Raw genomic sequence first — 15367 nt, 5'->3', positions numbered from 1 at the left:
TTAGCTGCCAATTTTTTTCATGCCTTCTTCCATAGAATCTCTCAAATACATGCCCTTCTCTTCACCACACAGCCACCCCCTTTGCTCAGACCCTCGTAATCTCCTGCCTATACTATTTCAATGATCTCCTAACTGGCCTTTCTGCCTCAAGTCCCTCTGCACTCCAATCTATCCTCCACACAGCTGCCAAAGTGATTTCCTAAAATACTGGTCTGCCCATGTCACTACCCTACTCAATATTCTCCATTAGCTCCCTATTGCCACTAGGATCAAATATAAGTTCTTATTTTGTTTTTAAAACCCTTTCTAACCTTAGCAAACATTACTCCCCTTTCCATACTCTATGGTCCAACCAAACTGACCTTCTTGCTATTCCTCATACATGACTCTCCATCTCTAGTTTTTGCACCTTTGTACCCTATACCTAAAATGTATTCCCATTTTGCCTCTGCCTCTCAGAGCCTCATTCCTTCAAAAGTCTATTCAAGAATCTATGCCTACATGAAGTCTTTCCTAATTCCCCCAGCTGCTAGTGCCCTGGCCCCTATATTTACTTTGTATATACTTATTTATATACATGTTGTCTCTCCCAAGAGTCCTTGCCCTCAAATCGAGTGCTGTTTCATTTTTAATCTTTGCATCCTAAGCACAGTTGCTGATACTCTGTATGCACTTAAAAATGTTTGTTGATTAAGAAACATAATATGAGTACTAACATTTAGCATAAAACTTCAAAACAGAATAAAAGTATAATCTATAATCTTCTCCCCTTTACTTCTCCATTACTTTTCCCCCCATTACTCTTTTTTTAAGCAAACTTTTTTAAATTTTTTTAAACTTTTTTTTTTTTTTAATTTTTAGTTAATTGGGGTTAAGTGACTTGCCAGGGTCACACAGCTAGTAAGTGTCAAGTGTTTGGTCTGAGGCCAGATTTGAACTCAGGTCCTCCTAACTTCAGGGCCAGTGCTCTATCCACTGCCCCACCTAGCCCCCCCCATTACTCTTAATGGCACCATCATTACCCTGGTTACCCATTTTAAAGAACCCTAAAGTTCTTCTCCTAGCACTATGCCAAACCTTACACCTACACTCGACATACCAAATCCTATCAATTCTTCATTTCTAACATCTCTTACATACATCCCTTCCCTTTTATTCCCACTGCCACTACCCTGGATCACATAGTCATTTCATGCCTAGACTATGCTAATAGCCACTTTATTGGCTGGCTTTCCAGCTATTCACCCCTCCAAAACCATCCTGTAAACCTCTGACTGGTTAATTTTCCTAATTCACAGTTCTGAGATAATCCTGGTCCCCTTGCAACTCACAAACCTTCAGTGTCTACAGTGTCTACAGAATAAGCCAAAATCCTTAAGCCCATTATTTAAAGTGGGATTTAATGTTTAAGTGTTTAATAAATAATTTGGCTCCCACCTACCTTTCCAATTTTATCTCCTACTACTGCCCAACATGAACCCTTAGTCAAAGTATCCACCAACCAAAAGGCTGTACCTTTCTCCCCTCTTCAAGTATTCTCCTCACTCTCTCCTTTTTTGTTTCTTTTAGGTGATTGGGGTTAAGTGACTTGCCCAGGATCACACAGCTAGTATGTGTCAAGTGTTTGATCTGAGGCCGCATTTGAACTCAGGTCCTCCTGACTTCAGGGCCGGTGCTCTATCCACTGCACTACCTAGCTGTCCCTCCTCACTCTCTTACTAGCAAAATCCTACCCAAATTTTAAGGTCCAGCTCAAATCCTACTTTCTCCATGAATCCTTGCCTGGGGGTAGTTAACTTAAATAAAATTGATCTCTTCCTCCTTAAAATTCATGAAGCATTTGTTTGTGCCACTTACTTTTTAGCTAGATTTGTTGCCTTTTATTAGTTATTCTTATGTGATTGTGCCTTATTCTGACAACTAATTATGTACTTCTGGAGAGCACTGGCTAGAGGCTTATCATCCTTTCTATCTCAACAGCAACTATTTTTTTTGTCTTAGAATAAAGTAGTACCTGCAATTCCTTCGTTTCTTGAAGCTTTCTTTTTTCTGCTTGTTCAAGTTTTTCTCTCCACGCCCTTTCCAGAAAGAAATTAATTGAATTCCATATTATAACACATAAGAAAGAACATCCTGACCATAAGGGTGTACTAAACACTAGAATAAATTACCCAGGGAACTTAAGGCATTTTTTATTCTGAAAGTATTTCAAAACAGAACAGATTAAGCCCAATTTTTTGAAAGCAGGGGAATGTACTTGGTGCCTGGAAAAAACTCCCCACTAATTCTAAGATTCCTAACAGCACATTCATTTAAAGTTTAAAATAATTACCTTTGCATTTCTGCTATATCCTTTTCTTGTTGATGAAGTTTCATTCTTAAGGAAGTTATTTCTTGCTGACAGCATCTGTATCGTTCAGGGTCAATATTGCGAGTGTTTCGCCGAGTGGCTTTCAGCTTTTCAATTTCTGCTTTTAGTTCTAAATATTTTTCCCAAAAGAAACATGCAAATATGATTAATATATGGCATATCTGAAAGTGTAACTCTTCACTTGTACCTTTAAATCTTTTTTTGTGGTACTTAGAGCACTCTTGACTTAGGAAAAAAATGTATTTTATCTTAATTTTTAATGACATAAATGTATATTTAGAATGAACTTAAAACTGTTTCCCTATTAACAAAAAGAAGTCTGTCCCTTCCCTAGGTGAAAAATCAAAGAAACAAGATAGTATATACTACTGCTGTATAAAAGAAATTGAATAACAAATATTTTAAACACCTACGTACTAAGGATGTAGTTTACAAAATACCTCCAGATAGATATCTCACTCCATAGAAATGTTTTCCTAGGTATTTGCTGAGAAATTCAAATAATTATGAATATTCAAGTTCTTAACTAACCTCTGATAATTGTTTCTAAAATAGCAATTCAAGAAAATAATCTATGATAATTATCTTTCTGTCCAGAAATATTTCTCTAGAGATTTCCAAGATCTAAAAGATTTATTTTAATGAGGACTATCATTTGTCCTCATTTCATAAAACACAGAAGCAGCTAGGTAGGGAAGGTATTCAAGGAAAGGCTTTGTTATTTGTAGAATACATACCTCAATATATAAATGAGAATTAATAAGTTATTAGAAGAAACTGCCTTAGAAAAGCCAATGATAAAAATGCAAATCTAAGTTGTTTCTAAGTCACTTACTCAAGCAAGGTAAAGTAGGAATTAAGAACCCAGGGATGGCAGTAGTGAAAAGGAGTCCAGGAAAAGGTTGGGTCAGTGGGCAAGAATGGGAATTTTTGTAGTCTGGAACACAGAAATATGCAGCAAAAGTGAAGAGTTCCTTGAAAATGACAGGTAAGTGAATTAAAAGTCCCAGCATTTCCTGACTGGACTTTTCTTGGACTCCTCTCTTCACTACTGCCATCCATGGACTCTTCATTCTTATTTGTCTTGCTTAGGGTCCTTATTCTTCCTCTGTCTCCCTCCCTTTATCATTCTCCCTTGATCACACTGTAATAATGTTAAAATCAGGAACTGAGAAAACGGACATGGACATTTTTATAATGCACCAATTTCAGTTTTGAAGTCATTTATGAGGCTACCATTACATCTATTACACACAAGGTAAATACGTTAATAGAAAAATGTTATTCACCTCTAATTAATTTGGCATTCACATCTTCATTTACTTTGGCAATGTTGATTATCAAACGGGCTTGCTTAGCATACCGAAGTGTGCTTAATGTTTCTTCTACATTACTAGCAGCAGGGCTAATCGTAGCAATCATTGCAGTTTTTGAATTTCCACCTAAGCTTTCTTTTAACAACCTGTAAGGAAAAAAATATAATCTTTACTCTAACAATAACTTAGTAGCAGTAATTTTCTAATGTCATAAAATTAAACTAATATAGCATATACTCTTATCACAAATTAAATGCCATTTTAAGGGATTTGAGAATATGTAATTTATGTAAGGAGCTCATGAAAAAAACTATTTTCTTAGCCAATTTTTATTTTTATCACAAAGAAGTATTTTAAGGCAAAATTTTAAAAGATGTTAATTAGCATCTACTTGATTATTATATGCCCTGATGAGAGGTGGGGTGTTAACTTATACTCTGGACTAAAGCTATATAAGAAACAAGTAGTCTTAGTTCATTCCAGCTCTTGGTTATCAGTTTATAAACAATATCTTCATTATCTAAAAGTGCTTGATCTATGCTGAGCAGGAATTTATATATTGCTTCCTTTTGACTCCTTACATAGATGAAAGGATTTTTTTCCCTTTCTGAACTGTGCTTTTAAGAAATACAAAGAAAAAACAGTTTCCTATAGATTTAAATATTGTGCATGTCTAAGTTTCATAGTATTAATTCCTTTTAAGACATCAATCACATGACAGATCTAAAATCATCATTCATATGATCTGATTGAATAAAATGATATTATAGTGCATTAAATTATGTATTCTTAAACATGTTAACTAGCCTAATTAGCACTTAAGGGACTTTGCAACATTAAAAATGCAAATTTCTTATACAACAGCTGATATAAAAACAAATTTTTGAAAAAAATATATTAAATGAATTAATCAATTGAAACTTCATCTATATTCCAAGAAAGAGGTCAGCTTTGTAAGAAAAAATTTCTAGAATAACAATGAGAGGGCCTGAGATTTCCTAGTAGTAGAAATGACATTAGATTTGCTGTTATTGAAAATTTTCTAAGTCAAAAAATTTCAATATATCTAACAAATGAAACATCTTAGAAGTCAGATTATTCCCTTAATTCAAAAAAGTATTTATTGAATGTCTAGTACAAAAAAAAAAGTACCTGTGAGGAAGGAAAAAATGAACCAGGGCTGAAAACAACAGAATGAAAAAAATCAGAGAATCTCAGAATGGAAAAGGATCTGAGGCCACCTAGTACCTAACATGTACCTAACCAAGAATTCCCTCTACAATATAATCAACAAATAGTCATCCAGCTTTTGTGGAAAGACTTCCAGTGAGAGAGAACCTGTTACTCCTGAAGCAGGCCTTTTCCCTTTTCGGTAGATCTCATCAGAAAGATTTTCTTTACAAAAATCTTGGAATAGCCTCTACCTAAAAATTCCTTTCAGCAATCTTAATTTTGCCCTCTGGCACCAAACAGAACACATCTACTTTCCTCCCCGTGACAGCCCTTCAAACACTTAAAGGGAACTTTCATGAGTTGCCTAAGTAAGCTTTCATGAAGCTACCCAAGTTATCTCTCCTTCAGGAAAAAAGTCCCACTTTCTCCAGTTTCCTATGGCACAATTTTTCACCTCTCCATCCTAGAGGTTGCCCTCCTCTGGGTGCTCTCTCATTTATCTAAAATGTAGTACCTACAATGAAATATAAAACTCTACATGTGATCTGACCATGACAGAGTACAGAAGTATTACCATCTCTCTAGTAATAGATTCAAAATACTCAAATGGATCAATGATCACATTGATTCAGAAGTTCCCTCCCATCATAAAGACCACAACCTATCCATTCCTGACCATCTTGTATAACTCTTGTCCACATGTTTCTATAAGTTCATCATTAAAAAAAAAAACAAAAAAAACCATCTAACATACTGATGGTCCTTCCCCAGTTTTTTGCAAGGGTACCAACAGAGTACTTTAGCTGTATCAATCACCCCTCACTTTCACCATGGCCCTCTTCTCTTTCTGTATAAAAATTGCTTGATAACATATTTTACTTCTGTTCTTTTTCCAAAATTCCTCATTAGTTAATATATTACAGTCTGCTTATGCCCACCATGTATTTTTCCACTGCCTCATTGTGAAATTTATGTTTAATTCTTCAAAGACTGTTGAATTTCACATCTTGCTTCCATATAGCAAGAATGATTGAACTTTTAATAAAAATATTAAAACATGGGCCTTTGCTTTCATGAAAAGCATGGCATTGGAAGTCCTAGACACTAGGCTTTTTTTTTAAAATGTATTCTAAGACTGCCTGAGTATTTAAGGCTATCATATCACAATAGAACACATATTAAAACTGTAGTCCACCAAAATCCCCACATATTTTTCAAATGGACCTATTCCTCGCCATACCTCCTCCCTCCTAAACTTGTGAAGTTGATTTATCAAACCCAAAATAATATCCCTATCATTCAATTGAGCCCATTGATCTAGATCAGGTCTGCACAACATATGGCCCGAGGGTGGTGTACCATGTAAGCCTGATCTAGGTGGTCAAGATCTTTTAAAAATAAATTCTAACTCTGTCATCTAATGCTAGCTATCCCTCCCAGCTTTGTGTGATCTTCAAATATGATGAGCAAGCCATCTATGTCTATTCAGGTTTCTGATAAAAATGCTAAAAGGCAGAGGCCAAGGCCAAACACTGATCCCTAGGGCGCTTCACTAGAGACTTCTTACCATGCTGACATCTAACCATTAACAATTACTTTCTGGTTCCAGCCAACCAGTTCTGAAATTATATATCTACATCATCTAGCCAACATTACTCTATCTTTTCATCATTTTGTTCTATTCTTTTCCAGTCTAAAGTTCATTTCTCTTGGTAGAGAAAACAAAAGGAAAATAAGATCTAAGTGGCTCTGCCTTCTAAGTATAAGTTATCATCCCACTCATCCTGTACATGCATCCCTTTTCCCACAATAGAGTAAAAATAACATCAACAAAACCTCACATCTTTGTTGTCATAGCTTTCATCCCCAGCTTCATCTCATTCTAGCACTCCTGATGCTATTCTAACAGGAATTGGCCACATTTCTGTATTCACCTGGTTACTTGTCTTTGCTTCTAACTTCCATACATGCCTTTCTAAAAATTAAGTTAGTTGATAAATTCCCTGTATATCTACCCAGTATCTTTAGATATTTCTCCCTTTTTCTCCTTACTAGGATTGCTTATCTCTGTGTATTTAGAATTTCATCTCATTCCTCCTGGACCAATTTCCCTTATAAAGTTTTAGCCCATGGAATACCGTGCTTTCTCTGAACCCTCTGAAATCTGGCCTCCTAAAAGCTGGAATCCATTTCTGACTATATACCTGGCTTTTTCTCTCTCACTATCACAAATTCTAAGGAGGACTAATCACCTTTCCCCTCCCCCAAGGTCCTCATCATTTCTACCCTGGCAACAAATTGGTGAGAATCAGATCTAGGATAGCATAACATGTTTTTTTCTTTTATTGATGTATAATGAATATTATTTCTTTCAGCAAATTTCAAAATCCATGAAAGTCAGGTTATTCCCTATAGGCTTCCAATTGGTAACTCCACTACAAAACATCAGTTGCAAAGCCACATCTCTGTAAAGTGGAAAAATAGCCTTTCTTCCAAGCGCTTTGGGAATAGTCTAAACACTGTATGTCTGAACTAAGAGATAGAAATATATTAATAATCACTGTGATAGCACATGAACACATGTAGTGCATGTTATCTTGCTGCTGAAGAAAATAAGATTTTAAAAGGTAACTTACAGAATATGAATAGCCAGTATGAGAATATACACACTATTTCACCCCTCAATCAATGAGTTATTTTATATAATAATAATTTGTACTTCAAAATATACTCACCATGTAAGAACAGATTCACGATAAGGAATAAAAACTCTTTTTCGGTTTGCTTGGTCAGAGAGAGCAGAAATAACCTTTCCCAAAGTCAAGAGTGACTTGTTAATACTCACACCTTCCTAAATTAAAAAAGAACAGAAAAAAGTAACTGACAAGTTACAATAAAGTCACCTCATCTGGGTCCCTAAAATAAACTTTTTAAATTGGTTAACTTAATAAAATTTCTCTTCTACTATATAACTGCCACTTCAGCTATGCTTCAAAAGTCAACAAAGATATTACTTCGAAAAAGCAGTTATATAATTAAAAACAACTTAAGATCACAGCCTACATCATACCACAGGAGTATATTCCCATAAAATGCAAATTAAAATGATTACCATTTGAAAATCTTGTGATCTCCTCCAAATGCAACATTCTTTAACATAAGTTTCATCAAAATGTAACATGGAGAACACTTACCTTTAGCCTCTCCCCACTAGTCTGAGTTGCTGAGCAGCGCTCACTGCCTGCCAAATCAATTAGATTTATGCGACTAATGATCCTGTGATCATGTTCTTCCTCTTCCACAAATTCGGTCTGTAGTAAAAAGATAGTAAAAATCAGTGCTCTAAAATCGCAGTCAGTTATCCTAAGGCATAAAAATCTTCAAAAGGAAAATAATTTTACAACATTGCTAAATCTTTATTTTCAAAATTATTCATTCCCATTTTTTTGTGATGTAGCAATTTTATCATGTAATAAAACATTCACACTCTCTATTCATGAAACAAAATAAAAATAGAATTGGACTTTATAAGTGAAAGAAAAAACAAGGAAGAAAAAAGAATGAATTTATTGCTTTAAAAAGCATTACAAACTGTTAGCTATATTGACAGAATGACCCTCTTGGTCATATACTACTAACTCTGCCTTCTTTATGCTATCCACTGCAGTAGATAGGAGAAAAACATAAGCTTCAATTTCACTGTTGATACAGACGAAAACCAACCATCAAAAAGTACCTTTGTTTGGATCATCACCAAGGTAAAAACCGAATGTGAACGGGAACTTTTGTCATTCATACCAGTAGCAGCAGTTGCTCTTTGCTTACTTCCCAATTCAAGCCAGCTCTAATTAAAAAAATTAAAATTAAATTAAATTTTAAAAAGAGGAGGGAGAGCAAAATGGCAGACTATAGCTAAGGTCAGTCTCATGGCACAGTGAAGAGACTGCAACTTTTAGAATTAGAAGACCTAGGTTTGAATCCCCCTATTATTCAGATGTGACCACAGGCCAGCCTTGTAACCTCTCAGAGCCCGTTTTCTCCTCTTTAAATGGAAATAATACTTGTACTATCTTTCTCAGAGGGCTGTTGTAAAGAGAGTGCTTTACAGTCTTTAAAGTACTTATAAGGAAGTAAATTGTTAGCAGAATTGAGATATTTTAATCAGTTATCAGTCTCCCTTTTCCTATTTTTTCTCTCAAATCTCAACTGGATAATAATACTATATCTTAAAAAAAAACAATTCTAGTTTCCTGGGTTGATATAAAAGACGTATTTTTTTATATGAGGAGCAATATATTTCTAACTACAAAACAAAGACAATCCACCAAAAAATAATCACAAAATTGACCATTAGTAGCTAAGGAAAAAAAGTATATAGGAACAACATTTTTATAAGCAATAATCATCTTTGCAAACAGGAAATTTTTAAATAAAACAGACATTAGATCTTACCTGGACATCAGAGTAAGAACTCACAACATTCCTATTTTTTTAAAAAACAGAAAGGAAAAACAGATCTCACTAAAGATAATTCTAATTTTTCTTTTCATAAAACATGAAAATATATTTCAAATATGTTGTAGCTATCTTCAATAATTCACAGATTTTTTATTTGATGTCATTTCCTATTTGGCAGAAACACATTATTTGCACATGACAGGAAATAAAGTGATAACTCAATCTTAGAGAAAATGAATATTCACTTAATATAATGAAGAAACTTAATACTGTGATTTCCAATTCTATAACTGTAAAGCTAAATTCTGTGTATATGCTTATCCGACTTCAGAACAATTCTGGGCTTGTCAATTATTCTAATCTCTTAAAAAGTAATTTTGCTCTCCTCCTTGAAGAAACACAGGATAAAAGGCTAAGAGTCAAAGATCATTTAATTTAGCTCAGATCCTTTTCCTCACATCTCCTGGCAGTAGTGACACAAGTTCCTCAGAAGAAGTAATGGGAGGTTGGAAGGGGAAAAAAGGGAGAGCTAGGAAAATTGGTTAATCAGAAAATATTTAATGAGTGCTAACTGTAGGAATCTCTATGCCAGGTACTATGGAGGATACAAAATGATAGAAAGACATGGTCACTGCTCTTGGGAAGTTTTATGATATAGCTTACAATAGAAAGAAGTATTAGAAGGATAAGTATAGGCGGTGTAGAAAAGGAATGGTAGTCCAGAGTTTCTGACTTGGGTAAATAGTTAGGAACTTAGAGCTGAGTGTCCTTAGCATAAGCATTTCAAATTCCATATGAGTAAAACCTGCTTCTCCTGTACTGTTTCTACCAAGAGTACACAATTACCCAGTCTTTCATGTTAGAAATGTTAGTGCTATTTTTAATTCTTTCCTCCTATATTAATCCTATATTAAATTGTAAGTTTCATGAGAACACAGATCCTGTCACCTAATTTTTCTAATATATTTCTTCCAGCACAAAGCTCAACGCTACTCACAGTGAAGATGTTAAACAAATATCTATTGAAATAAGTGCACAACATTTACTCTAAAAGGCTGTATCTATAGACATAAGACACTATTAAAAACATATTCAGTCCCATTTTTCCCTAATCCCATTCAAAACTTACACTGACAGAGCTTCTACATAGGGTCCAGAAACTGGGTGCTCTCTTACTCTGAGCTGGTAAAAATTAATATGAGCATTAGTTAAGTAACATAAATAATGTAAAACACAACTTAAAAGCATCATTTTTCTACCTTCTGAATTTAGAGCAAAAAAAAATCAGACTTTTTTTTTACTCAGAAATAACAAAACGTTCTCAAAATTAATAATTGCAAAGCAGAAGAAGGACTATCCAAACACTAACAGACTTTTTTTTAGAATATGTGAAATTCAGTAAACCTGTAAGACATAATTTTTATTTTAAGCAAAAGTATCTATGCATTTCCAAAAAACCGTAAATTAATTCAGAAGTGGGGAACTTGCATCCTCTAGGCCAAATGTAGCCCTCTAGGTCCTCAAGTACAGTCCTTTGACTGAATCCAAACTTTACAGAACAAATCCCCTTAATTGAAGGATTTATTCTGTAAAACGTGGACTCAGTCAAAAGGTCATACCCAAGGACCTCGAAGGCCACATGGGGCCTCAAGACCACAGGTTCCCCAGCCCTAAGTTCTAACAGTAGCTACTATAGAACTTTGCACAGGAACAGAAAAACTAGTAAGAACTTTGGAACAAAAAGATTTAGGTAATTTCAGGATACTACTACATATTATGATCCCCCTAATTCCATAGTTTGAATGCAGCACATTTTAAAGTCTGTCTACAGTCAATATAAGAAAACAGAAAAGTAAAACCATGTTAATGACGTTTAGAAACGAACTACTAAAGGGACAATAAGTATGCATTTTACATTCATTGTCAGAAGCAGTTAACATATCAGTCAGTTTTATTAAACTTTTTTTCTTTTCTTTCTTCATCTTCATTAGGGGTAAAGGAAATGAATTTGGAAATGAGTGATATATCAACAAAAAGTATCAATTAAAAGACAAAGAAAAAAGAAAAAAACTGCTAAATGAAAAGCTTACATATGTTCATATACATACACAAACATAACACTTGTTTATATACACACATATATTCAATTTGTTTTCCTGCCACGACATAACTGACAAATATATTAACCTCTCTGGAATTCAATTTCCTCATCTGTGAAATGAGTCTTCTGTGGTCCCTTCCAGTTTTTAAATTATATCACTTTTATGTAAGAGAGAATATGTATTTATATTAAAAGAGAATTTTACACGAAAAGGATATCCACAAGACAAATACTGGATTAATAATCTTTTTCAAAGTGACACCTTAAAAATATACCAAGAATACTTTTAGTGCTTTTTAATTATACATTAGTTATAGATCAGTTAAACTTTTAGGGGGAAAGCTCAATGGCTTTTTTTTTTAACTTAGCACTGGATTAAAATTAAAATGAGTATCCTAACAAGTGATTCAATTTTTATTGTTAATACCATTATCGCTTTAAGAACAATACAGTAACTGTAGCTCACACACATTCCATCTACAGCATCTTCAAAAACTGAAACCATGTATTCACATATCATAAATTTAAAACAAGCAAGCAGAACAGAATTTTGAAATCTTACAGGTTGCTTTTTCTGTCCATTTTCAGCTTTACAAACAAGTAGGTCATGAATTTTTTCATTGTAGATTTCAAAGAAACTCATTTCAAGGTGAAAGGAGACCTAGTACAAAGAGAAACAAGTAAAATGAAAATACACCCTTAAAGATTCTTAAATTCCTTTTATGGGTTAACATGTATTAATACATATCTATTGCATCCAGAGTACTATGGGGAATACAAAGTATGAGATACAGCCCCTTTTCCTGGAGAAGCACCAGCAATGCGTAGAGCATTGTACAAGATGCTAGGAGAGTCAACTGCAAAGGGGAGATAAGAGACATAAAACATTGGTAACAAGAAAAGGCACTACATAACTAAGGGGGAAAATAGGGAGTGGAGTCAACAAGGGACATGGGATAGTCAGAAAAGGAAAAGATCATATAGTCCAGGGTGTTCTGAGAAAGCCTTGTGGAGGGGAACCTGAGCCCTGGGTTAGTGAATAATAAGAAAGGCAATCCATTGAACCAAGGGTAACAGCACAAAGGAATTACAGGGACAGCAATGAGCATGATATGTTTGTGAGAGAGGAAGATAATCAGCCTTGCTGGAGGAGGGGGAGCAATGGAAAAAAAAGGTATTTGATAAAGAAGATATTGGGCTACAGCATGGATGACTGTGAATTTCAGGCAAAGGACTTTAAGCAGAATTTGTAAGAATAAGACAGGGGTGGGGAACCTGTGGCCTCTAGGCCACATGTGGTCTTCTAGGTCCTCAAGCCATTGAATTCAGTCAAAGGGCCAACTTGAGGACCTAGAGGGCCACATGTGGCCTCGAGGTCACAGGTTCCCCACCCCTGGAATAGGATTAGGTCCTCCCAGGTGCACAAGGGGTTAGAATTAAGAGAGCTTTGGGATAAGCATAAGATAAATGGGAAGGAGTGTGGTCAGTGGGAAGCACGTCAGACCAAAATAATAAGCAGTCATAGCATACATTAAATGAACGAAGATGCACCTTTGCAGAGAAATTAAATCCTAAGGCAATCCAAAAGGTTTTCATGTCAGTTAAGTACTATTCACTAATTCACCAAAAGTCCAACTTCTGAAAAAAGCTCAAACTTAAAGTCATAGTACAGGGAATTTGGTTCAAACAAATACTAACTGGGATAAAGGAAAGAAGTGGAAGCGAAAACAAAGTGCCCTGTAAATAAAGTGGGGGGGGGGGGTGGGAGAGGAGAGTGTGTAAGAAAGAGTTAGAGGGCTTCCTGGAAGGGGCGGTTTCTATGCCCAAAGATGGATATATGTTAATAGTTAACAATGCAAACATAGAAGAAAAAAGATCATTAAAAAAAACTGGAAGGCAAGACATGAGGAGAAGAAAGAATGGAAGATAGTGCTTACTGGTGTTTGTGATCAGTATCTAACCATATATGACGTTCCTACCAATATTCATCCACCAAGTGGAATTGGATTTTAGGAAGATTAAACTGGCTGTGAAATGCAGGATGGCTTAGGGAAAAAAATGGTTGCAGGGAGACAATTAGGAGGCTACTATAGTGATAAAGACAGGAGATAGTGAATTCCTGGTCTTGGTTGGCAGCAATGGAACTGGATGGGAAGGAAATCATTTAAAAGATATTTCAAGGAAAGACTGCCAGAGCATGGAAACTCTTTAAATGAAAAAGTCAAAGATGAACTCCACTACCTGGAAGAACAACGGGACCAATGATAGTAACACAGAAATTACGACTCAGAATTCATTTTTTTTGGAGAGGGGATGGGAATATTAAATTTAGGATCTTCTGGTGATGACAGAACATTAAAGTAGAATAGAAATGACCAATCAACAGGTGACAATATGGGCTGGAAGGGAGGCTAGAAGTAAAGGCACAGATTTTTCCACTATCCACACATATGTGGTGAACACAATTTTAAGAATACATTAGGTTTTTCTACACAGTAATTATAACAGTGTAAATAGAAAGAATGATGACACATCAAAAAAATCAAATGTAAACGTAACAAAATTATAAAGATCAAGTGGGACTTCAATGAAGAAGTATGAGAAGATACCCCCAAATCCATCCCTGGTGTGTGGAGGTGGGAGGTTCACAGGTTTTACACTCTACATGTTTTTAGACTTTTTAAATATATCAATCAGTTGTACTGACTTTCTCTTTTTCTTCTTCCTCCTTTTTCCTAGTTTTCCAGGCAAGAGCCATCTCCTTAAATACTATTTGTCACATGGGATGACTCTCAAGGGGGGTGGGAGTGGGATGACAGGGGAAATACATGGGATATTATGGTGATGTAAGAAACAGAAGATATTAATAAAAACTTATTTTTTAAAATAATACATTAATTTTTCGAGGAAGAGACTATAACACGAAAAGAGTCAAGGACTCAGCCTTGGGAAATTTCTAGAGATACAATCAGGAGAAAGAATGTGCTCTGAGTCAGGAAAAAAATTGGAAAGCATCGTAAGATACTAGAAAGTGATCAAAGTGGTAGGAGAAGAACCAGGATAGTTTAGAACACTTGTGGGGGGGGGGGGAAGAGAATAGGCAAGTGTTAAATACTGCAAATTAATTGTGCAACTAAAATTGAGAAAAGACCACTAGATTTGATCATTAAACTAATGATAGAAATATGCCTGAAGCACAATGCCTATATTGAACCTGTGAAGAAAACAACACTACTGTTAATTGTTTAAAAATTAGTTGGATTTCTTTTTTATCTACTCATCAGTCCAGTTAAATGGGCCTTCTTCTTGTCTTTACACATGACACTCCATTTACCATCTTTTTTGTCATTGCATAAGCCTTTCCCCCATGCAATGCCACTAGAATTTACTGCCCTTCTCATTCCTGCCTATTGGAATTCCTGGTTTCCACCAAAACTTAGCTCAAAATCTCCTCCTACATGAGGCCTTTCTTGATCCCCTACCCCACATGCTAGTGTCTCCCCACCAAATGACATTGTATTCATTTCGTACATACTTATGTGTGTACTGTTTGTTCCCACAGAATGTAAGCTTCCTGAGGACAGGCATTTTTCATTGTCGTCTCTGTATCTCTAGGAGCTAGCACAACGCCTGGCATGTGGTAAGTGACCGATAAATCTTTTTCACTTTGTTGTTGTTGTCGTCGTTGTTCAGTCTTTTCAGTCATGTCCAACTCTTCACGACCCCATTTGTGATTTTCTTGTCAAAGACACTGGAGTGGTTTGCCATTTCCTTCTCCAGCTCATTTTGCAGATGAGGAAACTGGGGCAAACAGTTAAATGTCCAGGGTCACACAGCTAGTAAGTGTCTGAGGCCATAATTTGAACTCCAGTACTCCTGACTCCAGGCCCTGTGCTCTATCCACTGCACCACCTAGTTGCCCAAATGTTTCACCTATCTGGTCCAATA

The 15367-nt window shown here is 35.4% G+C and overlaps 1 protein-coding gene across 1 annotated transcript in view; it reads right to left on the bottom strand.

The window, feature by feature from the left end:
* The window catches only part of KIF14 (kinesin family member 14), a 67660-nt gene that overhangs the window by 36875 nt on the left and 15418 nt on the right, over positions 1-15367 (bottom strand). Inside the window, exons 6-14 of the mRNA XM_027843358.1 lie at positions 11982-12080; positions 10448-10500; positions 9313-9343; positions 8597-8704; positions 8055-8171; positions 7596-7711; positions 3661-3833; positions 2333-2480; positions 2015-2078 (exon numbers count right to left, since the gene is read on the bottom strand). Coding sequence (XP_027699159.1) covers positions 2015-2078; positions 2333-2480; positions 3661-3833; positions 7596-7711; positions 8055-8171; positions 8597-8704; positions 9313-9343; positions 10448-10500; positions 11982-12080 — 909 coding nt within the window. The remainder of the gene's footprint in view (positions 1-2014; positions 2079-2332; positions 2481-3660; positions 3834-7595; positions 7712-8054; positions 8172-8596; positions 8705-9312; positions 9344-10447; positions 10501-11981; positions 12081-15367) is intronic.

Source organism: Vombatus ursinus, unplaced genomic scaffold (assembly GCF_900497805.2).
Source record: "Vombatus ursinus unplaced genomic scaffold, bare-nosed wombat genome assembly UNPS02014909.1, whole genome shotgun sequence".
In the NCBI taxonomy this organism is placed as follows: Eukaryota; Metazoa; Chordata; class Mammalia; order Diprotodontia; family Vombatidae; genus Vombatus; species Vombatus ursinus.
The sequence above is the reverse complement of the archived record's forward strand: the minus strand, read 5'-3'. Positions and strand labels throughout refer to the sequence as shown.